General features: G+C 38.0%; 1 protein-coding gene across 1 annotated transcript in view; it reads left to right on the plus strand.

The window, feature by feature from the left end:
• Positions 1–20,586, plus strand: part of oprl1 (opiate receptor-like 1) — a 24,586-nt gene extending 4,000 nt beyond the window's left edge. Inside the window, exons 3-4 of the mRNA XM_083570239.1 lie at positions 13,274–13,626; positions 18,933–20,586. Coding sequence (XP_083426365.1) covers positions 13,274–13,626; positions 18,933–19,462 — 883 coding nt within the window. The 3' untranslated portion in view covers positions 19,463–20,586. The remainder of the gene's footprint in view (positions 1–13,273; positions 13,627–18,932) is intronic.
• Positions 20,587–21,397: the final 811 nt, after the last annotated feature.

The raw sequence follows: 21,397 nt of genomic DNA on the forward strand, positions 1-21,397 counted from the left end.
CAGGTATCGTTAGCCGACAGGGTACCGGTGGAAATTGGGCTACTGTTGGCCAAAGGAGGAGAAGGAGAGGAGGAAGACGTCTACAGAGACGGCGGGAAAAGGAGCAGTGTAGGAGAGTAGAGGTTCGGGTTGGTACTTTAAATGTTGGTACTATGACGGGTAAAGGGAGAGAGGTAGCTGATATGATGGAGAGGAGAAAGGTAGATATGCTGTGTGTTCAGGAGACCAAGTGGAAAGGGAGTAAGGCCAGGAACATTGGAGGTGGGTTCAAACTGTTCTAATATGGTGTGGATGGAAAGAGAAATGGTGTAGGGGTGATTCTGAAGGAAGAGTACAGTAAGAGTGTAGTGGAGGTGAAGAGAGTTTCTGATAGGGTGATGATCGTGAAGGTGGAGGTTGAAGGGATGATGATAAATGTCATCAGTGCCTATGCTCCACAAGTTGGCTGTGAGATAGAGAAGAAGGAAAGATTCTGGAGTGAATTAGATGAAGTGGTAGATGGTGTACCTAGGAAAGAACGATTGGTGATTGGGGCAGACTTTAATGGGCATGTAGGTGAAGGGAACAGAGGTGATGAGGAGGTGATGGGTAGGTATGGTTTCAAGGAGAGGAATGTGGAAGGGCAGATGGTGGTAGATTTTGCTAAAAGGATGGAAATGGCAGTGGTGAACACGTATTTTAAGAAGAAGGAGGATCATAGGGTGACATATAAGAGTGGAGGAAGGTGCACACAGGTGGATTATGTTCTGTGTAGGAGATGCAACCTGAAGGAGATTGGAGACTGTAAGGTGTTGGCGGGGGACAGTGTAGCTAGACAGCATCGGATGGTGGTCTGTAGGATGGTTTTGGAGGCGAAGAAGAAGAGGAGGAAAGTAAGGATTGAAAGAAGAATAAGATGGTGAAAAACTGAAGGGGGAAGAGTGTAGTGTGAGGTTCAGGGAAGAGGTCAGACAGGGGCTTGGTGGTGGTGAAGAGGTGCCGGATGATTGGGCAACTACTGCAGGAGCGATGAGGGAGGCAGCTAGAAAAGTACTTGGTGTGACATCTGGAAATAGAAAGCAAGACAAGGAGACGTGGTGGTGGAATGAGGAAGTGCCGGAGAGCATTAGGGGAAAGAGGTTGGCAAAACAGAAGTGGGATCGACAGAGTGATGAGAAAAGTAGGCAGGAGTACAAGGAGATGCGGCAGCAGGTAAAAAAGGATGTGGCGAAGGCCAAGGAAAAGGCATATGAGGAGCTGTATAAGAGGTTGGACACTAAGGAAGGAGAAAAGGATTTGTACCGATTGGCCAGGCAGAGGGATCGAGCTGGGAAGGATGTACTGCAAGCTAGAGCAATAAAGGATGGAGAGGGAAATGTGTTGACTAATGAGGAGAGTGTGTTGAGAAGATGGAGGGAGTATTTTGAGCAGCTGATGAATGAGGAAAATCAGAGAGAGAGAAGGTTGGAGGATGTGGAGTTGGTGAAGCAGGATGTAGATAGGATTAGTAAGGAGGAAGTGAGAGCAGCGATTAAGAGGATGAAGAATGGAAAGTCGGTTGGACCAGATGACATACCAGTAGAAGTGTGGAGATGTTTAGGAGAGATGGCAGTGGAGTTTTTAACCAGATTGTTTAACAGGATTCTGGAAGGGGAGAGGATGCCTGAGGAATGGAGAAGGAGTGTGCTGGTACCGATCTTTAAACATAAGGGAGATGTGCAGACCTGCAGTAACTACAGGGGAATTAAGTTGATCAGTCACACCATGAAGTTATGGGAAAGAGTAGTGGAAGCCAGGCTGAGAGAAGAGGTGACCATCTGTGAGCAACAGTATGGTTTCATGCCGAAGGAAGAGCACCACAGATGCCTTATGTGCTTTGAGGATGTTGATGGAGAAGTATAGAGAAGGACAGAAGGAGCTGCATTGTGTATTTGTGGATTTAGAGAAAGCGTACGACAGGGTGCCGAGAAAGGAGTTGTGGTATTGTATGAGGAAGTCAGGTGTGTCAGAGAAGTATGTGAGGGTGGTGCAGGACATGTTTGAGGACAGTGTTACGGCAGTGAAGTGTGCAGTAGGTACGACAGACTGGTTCAGGGTGAAGGTTGGACTGCATCAAGGATCGGCCCTGAGCCCTTTCCTGTTTGCAGTGGTGACAGGTTGACGGACGAGGTCAGACAGGAGTCTCCCTGGACTATGATGTTTGCAGATGATATTGTGATTTGTGGTGAGAGTAGAGAGCAGGTTGAGAAGAGCCTGGAGAGGTGGAGATATGCGCTGGAGAGAAGGGGAATAAAAGTCAGTAGGAGTAAGACAGAGTACATGTGTGTGAATGAGAGGGAGGGCAGTGGAGTGATGCGGTTGCAGGGAGAAGAGGTGGAGAAGGTGGAGGAGTTCAGGTACCTGGGGTCAACAGTGCAAAGTAATGGAGAGTGTGTTAGAGAAGTAAAGAAAAGAGTGCAGGCAGGGTGGAGTGGGTGGAGAAGAGTGACAGGAGTGATTTGTGATAGTAGGGTATCTGCAAGAATGAAAGGGAAAGTTTATAGGACTGTGGTGAGACCTGCAATGTTGTATGGATTAGAGACAGTGGCATTGAGTAAAAGACAGGAGATGGAGCTGGAGGTAGCAGAGCTGAAGATGTTAAGGTTTTCGTTGGGAGTGACGAGGATGGACAAGATTAGAAATGAGTTTATTAGAGGGAAAGCACATGCAGGATGTTTTGGTGACAAGGTGAGGGAGGCGAGATTGAGATGGTTTGGACATGTGCAGAGAAGGGACACAAATTATATTGGTAGAAAAATGCTGAAGATGGAGCCACCAGGTAGGAGGAAAAGAGGAAGGCCAAGGAGGAGGTTCATGGATGTGGTGAGGGAAGACATGCAGGTAGTTGGTGTGAAAGAGGCAGATGTAGAGGACAGGGTGGTATGGAGACGGATGATCCGCTGTGGCGACACCTAATGGGAGCAGCCGAAAGAAGAAGAAGATATATATATATATATATATATATATATATATATATATATATATATATATATATATATATATATATATATATATATATATATATTAATTAATTTAAGTTTTAATGGCTAAAGTTTACTCAACAATATAACATTATTTTTAAGGGTACATGGTGGTGTATCAGGTCCCAAAAGGATTTGCAGCAAAAAATATCTATATTTAAATAAATATAATATATATTTATATCTATATAAATATAGATATTTTTGCTGCAAATCCTTTTGGGACCTGATACACCACCATGTACCCTTGAAAAAAAAGTTATATTTTTGAGTAAACTTTAGCCATTAAAACTTAAATTTGCATCCAAATATTTTCCTTTTCTTGTTTTTTTTTTGTGTCAACATTTTAAAATTCTCATTCTCACCTATGTTATGACATTCTTTTTTGCTTATTATGTAATTGTGAATTGAAATTCATTTACATATACTTTTAACTAGTATTTGCTAGTCCCAAGGAGAGTTCTTGGGAAGGTCCTTTTTACATGCTATATATTTAGAATTTGCACTCATATATTTTCAAACGTTTTATCAATGAGGCCCAGTGATTATATGTGGATGACTTTTTATTATTTTTTACTTTTAAACCAATTGGAGTATTACACTACACTGGAGTGTTTGAAAATGCAAATATCATTGCTGGCTTGATGATTGGTCAATTCAGTGAACCTTGGGTGTTATTGATACTTGCATGAAACAAGTGTCAACAAATCAACAAAATTTTGGTTGATTTGTTTGATTTTAATCGTGACTTATTTAGGATATGTCTGAAAGATCAGGTATTTGGTTTACTGTACTTAAGCAGTAATTCTTAATAAATTAACTGATTAATGCATATTGATTGAAATACACTATAAGTACTTGGATACCTGACTTTTTCATCTATATGTTGTTCTTCCCCAAACCGAATTACCACGAAGTTGAAGCCACACAAATGAATCATTTTCTTTACTTGAACTAGGTTTGAACAGGAACAGGTTTTCACTTAAACATGTATGTTATTGTAGCAGGTGCCCAGATTAGGTTTAGGATCCACTATTACCCTGACTAGTACAGTTACTAAAGCTAATGATGATATTCAAGATATTTTATTATGAAGTTATATATTCACTCATTTATAGCATTATTTACTTATTTAATTTCAGTAACTGCAATATATTTAAATACAAAAGCTAATGTAGAATGAAGTTTCCTAACAGTTGTTAAAATATATAATAAATATAATAGGAATGTCTTAATAGAAGAAGCTATGACTAAAACTGTGATCAGCTTGTCTTAAGGTTTTAAACTTATATACTTTAAACTATATATATGGTGTGTGTATGTATATATATATATATATATATATATATATATATATATATATATATATTATATATATATATATATATATATATACTATGTGTGTGTAGCAATATTTTGAAATCAATATAGAATGTGATATGTAACTCATGATACATACCTCATCCCTGATAATGCATATCCAATATCACCACAGCTTTCTGGATAAAGCGGCTATTGTGTAGTTTTTTTCTTTCATAATAGAGAGGCACAGATGCTTAAATTTTATGATCCAATTTAACTGTCAAAGCACAAGTTATTTATGTAGTCTTGAAACTTATTTTGGTCAGGGATTTATTGTATTAAAAAACTTGGTTCATATTGGCTATGATAAAGTTAAACAATAGTCAGTCAACAACTGAGCTAATCATTGATGGGTTATACAATAGTTTATTCAGATTTTGATTATTTGTTGGTTTATTTTGTTTACTATTAAAAAAACATTCATTATTACAACTATAAGTGTCTTTGTTAAATGTTTTATATGGTGCATTTACAATAGAAGCTTATGCATACTGTCACTCATTGTATAGTATTTTCTGTACTATTACTACTGTACTGCTAGAAACACAACACAGTAATAATAATGATGCTGATATAATAATAATAATAATAATAATAATAATAATACCAATAATATAAACAACAATACTAATATAAAGCATTAACAGCAGCTGATCCAAAATGCAAGTGACATGGAAAAGAAGAGCAGCCATATGGTCCTTAAAAAAAGGGGATCACATATGTAAAGTGAAAAAATGCACTTTATTTCAACTGTACTATACTGTAAAATATACTTTTTGTCATTATCCAAATATTATGGACCTGGCTTTGTATGCTTGTTATGATGATTAAAAACATAATGGTGTATTTTTTTACTTAGCTACTTAAAGAAAAACAAAAGAAACTATTTCTGTTGTAGCAAGAGTTATGGGAGCAGTTGCTTATTGTGACCTAGCTTTGATCGCAGTCTTGCCTCCTGTATAGATGAGGATCTGTTCTGCACATCCGGTGATCCCTCGGTTATCAAACTGCCTGCTGCCAATTAAGTGGAAGGCAGGGGTGGGGGTGGTGTCTGTAGAATGACTGTGGGGCAGGCTTAGTACCAGTGGTTACATAAGATTATTGATGGAGTATGGTGCATAAGCAGTATGGACAGGCTTTGCAATAGGAGCAGTTAATAATGCTTCTATTTAGCAAGCGTTAATAGGTACATTTCATTGCTGTTTTGTAAGGAAAGACTCGTTGCATGAAACTGGAGGGTGAGCCAGAGATCATTAAGCTGGTTCTTTGTTTTCACAGTATGTCCACATTTAAAGGAATACAATTTTGTCAGTTATTAATTAAAACCAGTAAATAGAATTGTTTGTCTGTTTATTACAATGTTATTTATTTGATGAATTAACCTAAAATATTTAATAAGGCCATAATTGCAATTTAATCAATAACATGATATTAATCTAACACTCGCCAAGCTGCCACTCTTGGGCCCTTGAGCAAGGCCCTTAACCCTCTATGCTCCGGGGGTCCCTTACGAGGGAAATATCAAGGTCCGTGACGTCGGAGTGACGTGGGGCCACCTTCCCGTGGGCTCACCACCTGCAGGAGGGACCCTAAGGGACGGTGCTGTGAGGATTGGGCAGCAGTCGAAGGCGGGGGCCTGCTTAGACTGCTGCCCCCGTGACCCGAATTACGGATAAGCGGGAGTGAATGAATGAATGAATGAATGAATGAATAATCTAACACTCATTTTAAAAAACAGCTGCAGATAAAACATTTTATTTCTGTTTGCATACTCAGGTCAATGCTTACTAATAGTTACTACTGTAGTTTACTTGTTTAAACCAACCAAAATATTTGCAAATATTTACTTTTGTGTAGGCCAACTTTAATGCTGTTTATGCTTAAAGGTAATAAAGAATGTACTGTAATTACACAAATTCTGATGTTTTGTTGTGTATTGCACTTCTATGAATGAACACAACAGAAAACTGTTTGTTACAACATGTGCCAGAGCCAGATGGCAAATCTTGCACTACAAAGAAAGTAGAAGATGTGAAAACAAAACATGCCTCCTGTAAACAGCTGAAATGGAAAATGCAAGTGGCAACAGAAACAGCTTCAGCAAACCTTAAACATGGCTAATTACTTAGCTCATGCAGGGTAGTGCATTTATTTCTTTTTAATTGACAGCTTCATGGTTTTATGTCTGAAATGATGTTTGTGGATTTATGAAGGTTTCTGCCAGAGATAATAATGGTGCATCTGTTGCATCCATAAATGGCTGATGTACAAGAGCTCATATTGCTGCTGCTCTCACCAGGATATCACAACTATTTGCACTAATGAACCCTCAGATGGCATTTTATGGGGGTTACAGATTTATTTCTGCAAGGATAATTTCCCCTTTTCCATTTGTTGGACCTAGAACACAGCCCTATAATGTTCAGTTCTTGCTCATAGATGGCTGTTAGCCCGTGTGTGTGAGAGAACGTGAGTCCATGCATACAGTATACTGTTTGGCATTCAAGCATTGTATTCAATGTTTACAGCTGTTTATGTGCAGATACCAAACGACATTAGTAACAGTGGCATCTTTAGACCATGTTACCTGTCACTGTCACAAATTTCACAGAAAGCCCTTTGATGTAATTCTAAAAATGTTATTTAAACAGTGTTAAAGGTTAGTTACACCCTACTAATGTTTCAAAATAGAAAATGCATTAGACTCTATTAACAAATCTTTGTTGAATATTTATTTAGAATATGATGTACATGTATATTTGTGCTTCTGTTACCATCATGGGGCAAAGTTTACACTCCTTTTAGTTTTATGTTTTTATTTATTTGCGCACAAATAAAAATCCTGTGATCCTCAAAAAACTGTGTAAACAAAAAACAAACAACAGTTAAGAAAAATAAATAAATAAATACCCCCCTTTAATGTCAAATAAGTATACCTCTTCCAAAAGCATAAAGAGAGTAAATAGTCGTTGGGTGTTGAAATTCACAATATTAGTTCCCTTTCAGGAACTTGAGCTGCGCTGAAACGCTTTGTGAACGCCTCACGTTGTCCACGCTCTGAATCACGTGTGAAATCCGGCCAATAGGCAGGTCGTGACATAATCCGATGCTCAAACGGCTCTCAAAATGGCTATACGCGCTCTCCACTCCCGGAGAGCACTCTTCGAGGAGAGTGATCATCCCTGCGGCTCAGGTCCTGCTTTTGCCGAGGGAAAGCGGCGCCGAAGGTCGTGGGGCTCGCAGGCCAAGCTAGCAGAAGGCACGGAGACGGATAAGTCCTTTCCTCGAGGAAAGCACTCGCTCCAGCATTTTCTTCTCCCGACGCGTGTGATGCAGAGCTCCGGGTTTCTTCCTTCAAGGAGGGAGAAATTTTGGACGATAGCGAGGTCACGGACTCCTCACAGCCTGTGCTGTTCAAGGAGCTCTGGGAGGTAATGACACGAGCCATGTCCAAGCTAGAGTTAGCTTGGCCGGGTGAGAAGCAGCAAGCTGAGTTCCCAGCAAATTGGATGAGCGTTTCTTGCGTCCCGCTTCACAGCCTCCGCGCCAGGGTCTACCGTTTTTTTCCAGGTGTCCAGGTCCTGGAAGACCCCATATGCGGCCCGAGCCTTTTCCCGCAAACTTCGCTGTACGCAGACACAGTTGGGTTTAAGAAGTGCAGCTATGGGGAGATGCCCAGGGTTGAAGACACGCTAGCTGGCTATATCTCCCCAGGTGTTGCATCGCTGAAGGCTCTGGTATTGCCTACTAGGCAGTTGAAAGCGACTTCGGCCTTACAGGAAGTGTGCACCCTCTTTAGGAAAGGGGCCATCGAGGTGGTTCCTACCTTAGTCACAGAGTCAGGCTACTACAGCCAGTACCATGCTGAGTCAAGGCTAATTTAACCCAGAGTATGTTATTTGTATGTTAGTTAGTTATTTGTCTTTTTTTTCAAGCAAATTATCAGTAGCAGAATAAAATTATAAATTTGTTAACAGGAAACTGCTGGAGGAGTGTCATCATTCACTGGACACACACATTCATTTGTTAGCTTCACTGATCACAAAAACCTAGAGTGCTTTTGAACAGGTAAATGCCAAACTCAACCCACTAAAGCTCAGTTTCAGTTCACTAAATCATATCTCTTTCTTTAAGAATCTAAAGGCAGGGTGCAGTGCCTGTCCAGCCAGAGAACTGTTTGTAGTAGAATCTCTACAGGAATACCTTGTCATTTGGGGGAAGTGGTAGCTCTATGGTTAAGAGTCTGTATTACCAGGTTACGGATTGGAAGTTTGGGGTTCAAGCTCAAAGCTTTCACTATTGACCTTGAGCAAGGCCCTCAACTCTCTCTGCTCTAAGGGTGCTGTATGATCTCTGACTTCAGCTTCCTTACAAGCTGGGATATGTTAAGAAAGAATTTCAATGTGCCCTAGCCCTAGACTAGCACAGGTGAAATTTAAAGACAGTGTCACCATTCGTGCTCCCCAAGAAACTGGGAACCCTGGATGATGTTCCAGGCCAAAGCCCAAGGAACTTACGAATCTGAGGACCGTCATCTTTAAGAAAAGGGCTTCGGCTAAGAGATCCTCAGTGCACGGTGCCCATCCTCTTCGGTGCCCGCCCTCCTCTGTGCCCTCAGGGGATCGGCTCATTAACCCTGCCACTGATATGAGTGCTTCAGGACACAGTGATCTCTAGCGAAAACCGAATGGGGGGTCTCGCTGCCTCTCAAAAAGCCCCTATAGATGCAAAGGGCATAGCCCTGGCTCTATGCACACCAGAGGTTTACCAATTGAGCACCTACTGAAGAGGCGATCCCAAAACCAAAACTGAGGAAAAAGCCTGGAAATTGTGTTGTGATTTTACAGGCTTTATGAATTTATTGCAAGTGAGGGATATGTGACCAGATATTAAGTATTAGGTAATGAAAGCTGAAATTTTTATCCTTGCTCTCAAATTTACCTCTCAAACCCCAATGTCTACCCAAATGACTCATTAATGTACCATCAATATAACAAAACTGTTTTAAAGGTTAGTGAAAACATAACAAAAATAAACTACTTAACAAAGTACTAATTCAGGTGCTTAATGAAGTTATAGGTCTTTATTCCTGTTTGCATTCATCCAATGATCCAACTACTCAGACAGCCAGGGGAAATACCTTCTATCACCATATGAATGACTTCCTTTTTCACTGAACAGTGCCAGAGTCTCAGTGGGAGGTTGATGCAGAGTATGGTTTCATCAATTTTGTTTCATCAATGTTTTAAATCTCATATGAAACCATTGAATGGAGGGTTGCAGTTGGATGGAAATGATAGTGTTTGTATCTGCCAGGAATGATTTCACTCTTTACAGTAATGCTGAGCAGAAAAGCATGCATAAAATTTCAGCCTACAGGAACAATAATAGAAGAACACATTGGGTTTTATTCCTCTTATCCAGTAAAATAAATCTGAGGCCTAAGGTTATTTTGGCAATCGAATCATTAAAACTGGACAGATTTGAAGTAGGGGTGGAACCACCTGTGATCTTCTGTTGTTGTAGTCAATACACTTCAGAGTTTAGTGCATGCAACCAAGATACACTTCTGCTTATAATTTTTATAACAAGTGACTGTGACAAGTGATAAGTTATATACTTACTGTCAGCTAAAAAAAAGAAAATTCTCACCACGCTGTTGCTCACTCAGTTTTTTTTTTATTTATTTATTTTATGTATATTACAGCATTCTGTGTAATCTCTAGATCTTGTTTTGTGTAAAATTCTCAGCAGTTTCTGAAATCTATAACTCTGTTGTACCAACAACCATACAATGACCAAAGTCACAGAAATAAAACTTTTTTCTTCTTCTGTTGTTTGAATAACATTAAGATGACATTTTGCATTTTATGGCTGTCACATGATCTGCTGATTAAATAACTACATGAGTTTTTCAGGTGTTCCTAATAAAGTGTATATTTTTAATTTTATGAATTTGTAATTTTTTTATTTATTTTTTTTTACAGACAAATTGGATTGAAAGACCTTTACTTAGATTGATTCCTTGTGCTTTTGTTGTTTATTTTGCAGATTAGGTTTCTCTGGGCACAGCTTGGTTCATTATTATAACCCCAGTAGCTCATTCAGATCTCATATCCTCTTTCACCAGCTTTTCCACTCTTGTTCCCTCTTTAGCTGCAGCTAATGACCTAAGACCAGCCCACACATTCATGTATCTGTAGATACGCAAGATGCATGGTGAGAATGTTTTATAGACAGACAGAGGGGTGTTCTGGTAATGGTTCTGTATTTGGTTCATGTTTACAAACATTGTTATTGTTTGATGAACGAATAATCAATCTGATTAAATATGTTACTGTGCAATATTCAAATGATTATATTTCATACCAGAGAATTAAAAATTCAGTATTACATTATAGATTGGCGTTAATTAATGAAATATGATTATTTTTGTGTTGATAAAATATAGTATCTATACAGTATATGATAAGAAGTTCTATAAATTTGAATAAGTAAATACTGCAGAATAGAGCAGCCAGTAGTATGGAGAATTCTAGACAGTAACAGATTAGCATTCTACATTTTTTCCTAGTCTGTCACATTGTTTTATAAAGAAGCTTCAAAGTTGCCTATACATAGCTAATGGTGTCTTTTGTAATACACTCCTATACTTCCCTAAGAAGAAAGAGTGTGAGCTAAAAAGAAAGGCGAGAAAAAATGATGGAAACAATAAAACATGTATGAGGATATAATCAATGAAAGCTCCTCATTATAATAATTAGGTTCCTCAGCATTCACCTGCCACAGCATAAAACACCCCCAAACACAAAGAATTCAAGAGGACTGATGCCAAATAGAGTCAGTCCAGGAAATTACATGGAAATGAAAGCAGACTTTCCAGGCAACTGGTTTATGAAATAGAGTTAGCTTGTTAATTGTTGACTCTAATGAAATCTTGACCCTTACAATCTTTTTCAGTTACTCCTTCCTAAATGATGCTATCCTTACCATGAATTCAGAAAAATCTTAAGGCAAATTATGATGCTAAGCATTCTAATTATCCAAGGGATATATTATACTAAGCACATAATCCAGTTAATATGACATTCATTTCTGAAAACCATTTGAAACTTAAGCAATTAATGAAAGAATTTACATTTTCTGTCTCATTGGAATGGAATAAATTTTTTGCTTGTTTTGCTGCCAGAAGTAAGCTTTTGTGCCAAGTCCCAGTGATTCCGTATTCATATTTGTAGGGTATAAACATTCATATTTACAATAAAAAAACAATAAAAAAAATCATATACAGGGTTGTTAAAAAAGAATGAACCGATTTCATTATGCAATATTTTATTAAGGAAAAGTAATACAAAACTCCAGCCAAGTCACAAGTATTATACTCTCAATCAACTTAGATAACTTCTCTTTCAAATGGTCACTGACTCATTCCATGACAATACTTAGAGAACTGAAGCAATGCGTCATGATTTTGGTTCATTTTTTTTTTTAATAACCCTGTATAATATATTAAAACAAATCATTTATTGTATTGTAATTTTTTTTGTGTTTCTTTGTGTGTTTCAGTCAGTCTGTTTTTTTTTAAGGCCTGACCTTTTTGGTAATAAAGGGACACAATGGGTCTTGATGGTAACTTAAGTTGTTTTAGGAAGAAACAACAAGTAAAGCATTGTTCAGCTAACACATTTATAGACACATTAAAAAAAAATAAATGTTGTGGAAAAGCTTTCCAGAAAAGTGGAAGCTGTTATAGCTGCAAAGTGTCCAACTCCATATTAAAGACTATATGATTAGTCTATGTATTTAGAATGCAATATCATTACAGTCCCTGTCGGTATAATGGTCAGGTTTTCCAATACATATAGTATTATATATATATATATATATTATAAAAGTAAATATATTAGTAAATATATTATACAGTCCATATAATGTACAGTATGTCAAACTAAAACACTAGCTATGCTTATAACTTGTTGTCTAATCAATCCTAGCTCTTGACAGGTACGATTGCAATGAGAATACTGATTTTATTTATGTCTCTTGCCAGAGGTTTTAATGTTTACCGTCTGGTGTAATGGTTTTAATTCACATAATTTACCAGGCATATGTATCCAGAGGAATGTAGAGAAATGCACTTTAAGCTGTAAACACAGTTGTCCTATATTATCAACATTAATTAAAGAATATGGAACATAAACAAAGTAGGCCAACGCAAACCTTTCAATTAAAGCGAATAATATATTTTGTAATAGTAAACGAAGGAACCCTATCATACAAATGAGTACAAGCATTCAGAGGATGCTTTTCTAGGAATAAAAGCTAACATATATCAGTTTTATTTGCTGTGGCATGTTTTGAACTGTGCAATACTTCCAGTATGTTGGTTTAGACACTTAAAATTGCAGTTTCCCTGTGTGAAGTGCTAGGTGTGAATCTGTGTAAACTGTAGTTGTCTTGTCACTCACTTTTATCTCTAGATTTTTTTTTTTACTTTATTATTGCTATTATAATAAGAATTTTTATTGCCATAGTACAAATATTAGTTTTTTTGTCAAATTTTTCCTTTCCTTTACTGTACAGCAGCATTTTACATTTCCTATTGTGTGCTTACTGGGGTTATGTTTTGTGGGTGTCACTATATTCTGTCACCTGTGTCAGTTTAACACTTGCATTTCATGGGTGGTCAGCATATTTTTGCATTCTAACACTTTCCTAAATGTTGCTTTAAATTACACAAACATTTCCACATACACCTTAACTAAAAGAATAATAATTAAGGCCCAATATGCTAGAAAAAGTAATAATCCAAGTTAACATGGATTCTCATAATATTTTCTAAAATATTTTGAATTGAACCTGTATATTTCTTGATCACACTTTCAATCTTAATCTTTCTATTTTGCTATCAGGTACACCAAGATGAAGACAGCCACCAATATCTACATCTTTAACCTGGCTTTGGCTGACGCACTGGTTCTGGCCACTCTACCTTTCCAGGGCACAGATGTGTTCCTAGGTTTCTGGCCCTTTGGCAACACATTGTGCAAGGCAGTGGTTTCCATAGACTACTACAACATGTTTACTAGTGTCTTCACCCTTACTGTGATGAGCATGGACCGCTATGTGGCTGTGTGTCATCCTGTCAAAGCTCTGGATATGAGGACGCCCCACAAAGCCAAGGTGGTCAACATATGCGTGTGGCTACTGGCCTCTGCCATTGGCGTGCCGGCCATGGTGCTTGGAGATGTTGAGGATGACCATGGTAAGTGTTTGTATATGTGTGTATGTTTATATAATGTATCAGTTGTGGGCCGTGCATTTGGTACCTGGGCCTTCAGTGGGGACTTACCCGACTTAATACCACCACTATCATGTCGCATTTCGCATATGGAGGGTGAATACTATTTTACTAAAGCAAGAAACCCAGTTAAGACAACTCCAAACCTCTACACTACCACCACAACTGTGCCACGTACATCATCTGGAGAGTTCAGAATCAATATTTGTCTAATAACATGACAAAAACATTAAAAATGTAAATAAAATACAACCGACTCACCAGAGATGCATACTCATAATTTGCACCGCTACTCAGAGGCTGTAAGCAAGTGGTACGGCTCGTATTTACTGGACTGGAAGTGGAGAACAAACCCTTTCCCGGACTAAGACAAGCTAGCTAGCTTCGGGGTTGGCCGACCTCTCCTCACGATGTCTAGCTTTTCTTGAAAATATATTTTTAAGTATGTCTGAGACCAAATCAATTACTCTAACTCCGTAGGTGTAAAAAAAAGTCTAACTCAGATGTAATTATGTATGAAGAGCGCTATGGATGGTTTTTGCCAGTCGAACATGGCTGTAACAGTTTCCCTCTGACCAATCAATCAGAGGATGAAAAAATGCTGACGCTATTCTGGGCCAAATAGCTGGCCCTGTGAGGTGAATATGAAATCTGATTGGTTAAAGAAACAGACCTATTGGTAATATTCTCAATGGTAAAAGGGCCAGCAGGACAGACTTTGCAGGCCCTGGGCAGATTAGATCGACATGGCAGCACATAAAGGCTAAAATCTGATTGGACAAAAAAAAAAAAATCTAACATCAACATACACGTACTGGAAGCAGTGCAGCCAAGAGAAACAATACAAAATGAAGAGAATAAACTGTTGGGAATAAATTGATACAATTTCATGGAACAAATATTAGAATTTAGGGTGTAAATGTAGGTCAGTGCGTCTGATATTGTTTAGGCCAGCAGCGAAGGCTTTGTTGGCCCTGACCGCCGGCCACCGTAATATATACAGGAAAATAAGTATTTGAACACCCTGCTATTTTGCAAGTTCTCCCCTTAGAAATCATGGAGGGGTCTGAAATTGTCATCGTAGGTGCATGTCCACTGTGAGAGACATAACCAAAAAATAAAAAAAACAAGAAATCACAATATATGAGTATTTGAACACCTGTCTATCAGCTAGAATTCTGACCCTCAAAGACTTGTTAGTCTGCCTTTAAAATGTCCGCCTCCACTACATTTATTATCCTAAATTAGATGCACCTGTTTGAGGTCGTTAGCTGCATAAAGACACCTGTCCACCCCATACAATCAGTAAGAATTCAACTACTATCATGGCCAAGACCAAAGAGCTGTCCAAAGACACTAGAGACAAAATTGTACACCTCTACAAGGCTGGAAAGGGCTACGGGGAAATTGCCAAGCAGCTTGGTGAAAAAAGGTCCACTGTTGGAGCAATCATTAGAAAATGGAAGAAGCTAAACATGACTGTCAATCTCCCTCGGACTGGGGTTCCATGCAAGATCTCACCTTGTGGGGTCTCAATGGTCCTAAGGAAGGTGAGAAATCAGTCCAGAACTACACGGGAGGAGCTGGTCAATGACTTGAAAAGAGCTGGGATCACCGTTTCCAAGGTTACTGTTGGTGATACACTAAGACGTCATGGTTTGAAATCATGCATGGCACGGAAGGTTCCCCTGCTTAAACCAGCACATGTCCAGGCACATCTTAAGTTTGCCAATGACCATTTGGATGATCCATAGGAGTCATGGGAGAAAGTCATGTGGTCAGATGAGACCAAAATAGAACTTTTGGGTCATAATTCCACTAAACGTGTTTGGAGGAAGAAGAATGATGAGTACCATCCCAAGAACACCATCCCTACTGTGAAGCATGGGGGTGGCAGCATCATGCTTTGGGGGTGTTTTTTTGCACATGGGACAGGGCGACTGCACTGTATTAAGGAGAGGATGACCGGGGCCATGTATTGCGAGATTTTGGGAAACAACCTCCTTCCCTCAGTCAGAGCATTGAAGATGGGTCGGTGCTGGGTCTTCCAACATGACAATGACCCGAAGCACACAGCCAGGATAACCAAGGAGTGGCTCTGTAAGAAGAATATCAAGGTTCTGGCATGGCCTAGCCAGTCTCCAGACCCAAACCCAATAGAGAATCTTTGGAGGGAGCTCAAACGCTGTGTTTCTCAGCGACAGGCCAGAAACCTGACTAATCTAGAGAAGATCTGTGTGGAGGAGTGGGCCAAAATCCCTCCTGCAGTGTGTGCAAACCTGGTGAAAAACTTGCAAAATAGCAGGGTGTTCAAATACTTATTTTCCACACTGTGTGTGTGTGTGTGTGTATATATATATATATATATATATATATATATATATATATATATATATATATATATATATATATATATATATATATATATATTTACAGCATTTGGCTGACTGTCTTACTCAAAGTATTTTAACAATCAAAGTGTTCTGTTGTCTTCATTAAAATCATGTTTTTGTAAAGAAAAAAGTAAAGCAAAGATTCAGTATTGCAACAAAAAAAAAAGTATATAGTGGTGTTAATTAGTGCATAAGCACATCAATTTCAAAATGTCATGTTTAAGCAATTATAGTTTATGTAGTAACAGCCCAAATAGATTACAAGGCATGTGAAAACCAATTAACTATACTTGTGACAACAAATCCTAAAGAAAGTGCTAGTAAAATTCATTTTCCAGCAGATTTTCTCTTCATTAATTATTGCTAAATATAGAATTTTTTCTACAACAGTGTTTTCTGACAAATAAAAATAGATCAATACTGTGTTCACCAGCATAAGTAGTCATTAATGACTTGTCAATAATTTCTTTTTTTTTTCTTTTTTCTTTTTTTTATGAATTGTCATTTAATAATTAGAAAATTGAGGTTGATGCAAATGCAGTAAAATTTGCTGAAAAATAGTGCAAACAATTGTACCAAACACAAGCAAAAAACCAACCAACTAAAAACATGAAATACTCAGACAAAAACATGAGCATGAACGGATAAGCATGTGACAACAACTAAGGAAGATAATAAAACAAATGTCAAAGAGGGCATACTGTGCATACGGTATATACACAAGTGCTAATTACAGATGAATGACAAACAGTTGTGCAAAGAATAACACAACGTGTTCAGTGGTGGGAAAGTATTTCAAGATCAAAACTACTCATTCCTTTCTGGACTTCTCTGAGCCCTGTATTTCTTGCAAAAGAATAAATCAGACAAATAGAATGAAACCCACATCAGCAGAACCTGAAATGCTTTTAATGCTTTGGGGAAAATAAGAAATCTATCATGCTTGCAAATTATATAGCATGAAAATTTGGTGGGTATTTTTAGATCAAAAATATTGGTAAATAACTCCATAGTAGTTTAACAGAAAAGTGTTTGTCTTATTGTCTTGAGATTGTAAATGTGAATCTGTGGCCAGGATCCCAAGTGAACAAAACTGCCTGGGCTTTCTGGGTAGAAGGGAAGGCATACTTTCTCTCCATTTCTTGTTTGCTTTTTATAAGCACCTTAAAAGCATGCTCTGAAGTGTTTGATGCAAATCTGAATTTCTGATAGATTGATTTTTCTTTTTCCAAGAATTATTACTAGAATTTTTAACCCTAATTTTTTAAAATCATAATTTTCCTCTCACAAAAGTATTAAAATTATATCTTCAGCTTTTGCCTACTCTTATTTCATAAAATTCAGAAGTTGCCTTAGTTTATGATGGTTTGCATATATATTTATTTATGTGATTTTATAGAATTTATGCAACAGTGAAATTCTGAAAACAAAATGCATTTTCCTCACAAGTTAAAATTTTTTAATGGTATTAATAGAGTGGTATAGCACAAACTTGACTTACAAGACTGTTTGCAGTTTACTTAACAGTAGGGCAACAAAATGTCAAAGACATGATTACTACTTTACACCTCTTGGCGCATAGGTATTTAAAAGAAAGAGGACATGTACAAACAGGTGATAAATGAAAGAAAAAAATGGAAATTCTGTGGTGATGTGGGTAGCATTTATAGCATGGTTTGCTCACATTAGATGAAAAAGTCTGCAAATCAAAGCAATGCTATTCTGACTGCTTTATCCTACTGTGACAATTTATTTGTGAACCACAAATGAGGACACTGGAGGGAGTCTTGTGACAACCTTTTTTCACTTTCCTCATGTTTACTAAGACACACATATGCTCAACTACCTCTCTTGCACTAGTTTTGTTTCTCCCTACTTTATCCTTGTTGTATCTCACTGGAACAGAAAAAATGTGTGGAATGCCACACACCTTTTCTGCCTTTATACATTCACAAATTGGTGCTCAACCACACCCCTGCCTCCACACCTAAATTTCTATTCTGATAAGAGGGGTATTATCCAGGATGATAGTGATTCCATGTAAATATTATGATGATGCTTTTGGTTTTGAATGATGTTTAGCTCACAAGTAAAATCCCAGAGAATTGTGACAAGGTCCACTAAAGCTGATGAGGTGGCTTGTGATTGCTCCACACCTCATACTATGCTGGCATTTCATTCTTAATTTCCATTCATATGTAGTTTATTGCATTTGACCACTCACGCTGATCTTTCAAATCTTATAGTGATTTTTGATTTTCCAGGGGGTCTAACTGTTGCAGAAACTTTTTTTTTTTTTTTTTTGCCTTTTAATTTTATATAACATATGCTGCAACACAATACCCTGAAACTGTTATACACAAAGATGGTTTTATATTGCATTAGCTGACCATGCCTACACAATTGATTGCTAAATCAGATATAATTTGTACTTTACTTCAGAAATACAGCCCATTTTTTTCATTGTGTGGTTATTTAGTGATCAAATTAAGTACTCAGTGTGAGCTCTCTCCAATCCATACACCATTTAAGGCCCACTAAATCTTTCTTTTTTTTCTGAATTCTGTAATCAAAAGTTTTAATATGCATTTGGAAAAATAATCAATAAACAAAGATGATGTTGGTTTGGCTATGAGCAGAAGGGTAAAGTAAGAAGATGAAGATGTGTGTAAAAACAATCCCAGACAGCCCTCTAAAGAATCCAGGAATCCAGTACTATGAAAAAGTTAAAGACATATATGGACAGATATTCAGTGTTGCAAAATTGAGTCAGTATTGAATGTTCTTGCTCAATAATTATTTTAATTTAGTATTACATGAATGTAAGCTAATCATATCCTGAAACACTTAATTAAATATCCTGTTATATGCTTACAGGCATTGAGTGCATCTTGGTTCTGCCAGACCCTCGCAGCTATTGGGATCCAGTGTTCGGCACGTGTGTGTTTCTGCTCTCCTTCCTGATCCCAGTGGCCATTATTAGTGTGTGTTATAGCCTGATGGTGAAGCGCCTGCGTAATGTGCGTATTTTGTCTGGTTCCAAGGAGAAGGATCGCAACCTGCGTCGCATCACACGCATGGTGCTGGTGGTGGTTGCAGCATTTGTTGTGTGTTGGACGCCCATCCAGATCATGGCGCTTGCACAGTCACTGGGTGTAAATCTGGGCAGTGTGCATACTGTGGTGCTCATGCACTTCTGCATTGCACTTGGTTATGTCAACAGCAGCCTAAACCCAGTACTCTATGCTTTCCTGGATGAGAACTTTAAGCGCTGCTTCCGTGAGTTCTGCCAACCACCGTCACCTTTCAGCCTGGATGCACAGCAGCAGTCGGGCCGCATGCACAGCGTGGCACGAGATGTTGCCTACAACTGCAAAACTACAGAGGCTAACAGTAATGCTGCATGACTAGGCGTGGAGCTGCCCCTGGTCAGCCCGGAACAGCCACCAAATCCAGGGACAGGACACTCTAATTCAGAGCTCACTCAGATCACCGTTCTCTAGCACTGTCTAGGGGTGGAGGAATCGGAGGAACAAGGACTGAGGGTGGGGTCAAAATCAGTGACACATCTACTCTTAGGGACAAAGGGGCTCACTTTTTGTCTTGTGCAGATTTGGTATTAATGTCATCTTTTAGCTGAATTTTTTTTTTTTAAACATTCCTTTTATTTGGTGGTGACACTAAAGAGAGATTTTAGAGTATTTACAGCATTTGGTATTCATTTCAATGGGACTACATTGCCTTAAATAGATTATAAACTCTGTTAAATTTAAAGCTTGTGTGACCTGGATGGAGCATGAATCACATTATTTTTAACATATTACCTTCCAGTTAACCACATTCCATTTAAACATTAAAAAACAGAGACTTAACTGTTAAAGACAAATGCTTATTTAAAATGCATTTTTTTTCCTGTTTGTCTTGTAACGAAAAGAGAAAAATATAAGTATTGCATTGTTTCATGGCAGTTTTATGCTCTAGCGCAATTTGTAAAGAAAGTAAAAAATATAGTGCATTCAGTGTTATATTTATCGGTGCATACAATGAAGTATTAGCATGAGTCTTAGTATTCTTGCAGTCATCTGTCAACCATACCTCTGATATTCTTGAATGTTTTAAGTGTACCCAGCATCTTGGTTCGCTACCTCGTGGTATGGTGAGTCAGAAACAAGGAGTGAGCTTTTCCATCAGTTTACATCACTGACCACTGAATGTCAAATGACTTTTTAAAGAAGCCAAAAAAAATTACAAAATGGTAGAATGGTTTCTTTTCAGTATTATGAAAGACACTGTAAACCTAAATGCTTTATGTATGCTGTATTTAATGTTGTAATGATTTGTTCACTTGATGAAATGTATTGGTTTATTTATAGAATTATTTATTATTGTAGAGCATTGTTGGGAATACAGGTGCTGAAGCTGTTATGTAAGTTATCACTATGGAGTGTAAACTATTTCTATATTCTGAGGCTAATATTGAAAATTCTATATATTTTTTTGCTCTGTGTGCATTAAATTACATTAAATGACACTGCAAAGATCTTTTTCTTTTTCCCAAATAAGCAGTAAGCAATAAAACACAAGGAAGAAGAAATAGAGATGTGGGGTATTTACATTGAAAAAGACTTTGCATGGGCCTCAAAAACAAAGCACAGGAAAACATAGCCCTGCTAAATATAAATAAGATTTTTAGACTTTTAGTGTTATTATACATGACAAATCTCTTTTTGGGCAGACACAACATTTTCACATTTTCTTCTTTTTTCATTTTCTGTCAATTTTCCCTCTTCATTTCACTGTATGCTATTCATGACATTCAATTTTACTTAACTACCTGAATATAGCAGGTCCTTTTCCGAAATTAAATTGGGAATAAGGAATCTGGCAATGGAATTATCTAAGGATCTTTTGTGTGGCCCAATGAAATCCAAGATGTATGTAGTAACTCGAGCTGCGTCGAAACGCTTTGGGAACACGCCGAGTATTCACGCTCCAAAATAATGTGTGTAATCAGTCAAAGATTTGACGCTGCCCATCACCGGCGGGGTGACATTACGATTAGAAAGTATAAAACAGCAAGCAATCAAAAAAGTGAAGCACACATTCCCTATATTATAGGGGGGGTATGCACAGCTTGTTTGTCGCTTGCTTAGGAGCGAAGCATGATAAGTCGGTTCTCAAAGGGAGTTCGGGGCTCAACGATACCAAGGTTGAGTAGCTTACGGAGGTTGTTGCCAAGCTCATGAGCTGAAAGTGCTTTCTTCTAAGATGGTGTCCAGGTAATAGATTATGATAATAGATTTTTAGCCCGCCCCTTCACCCCTAGTTCCGCTGTGTATTCC

The sequence above is a fragment of the Silurus aristotelis genome (assembly GCF_946808225.1).
Source record: "Silurus aristotelis genome assembly, chromosome: 19".
NCBI classification, from domain to species: Eukaryota; Metazoa; Chordata; class Actinopteri; order Siluriformes; family Siluridae; genus Silurus; species Silurus aristotelis.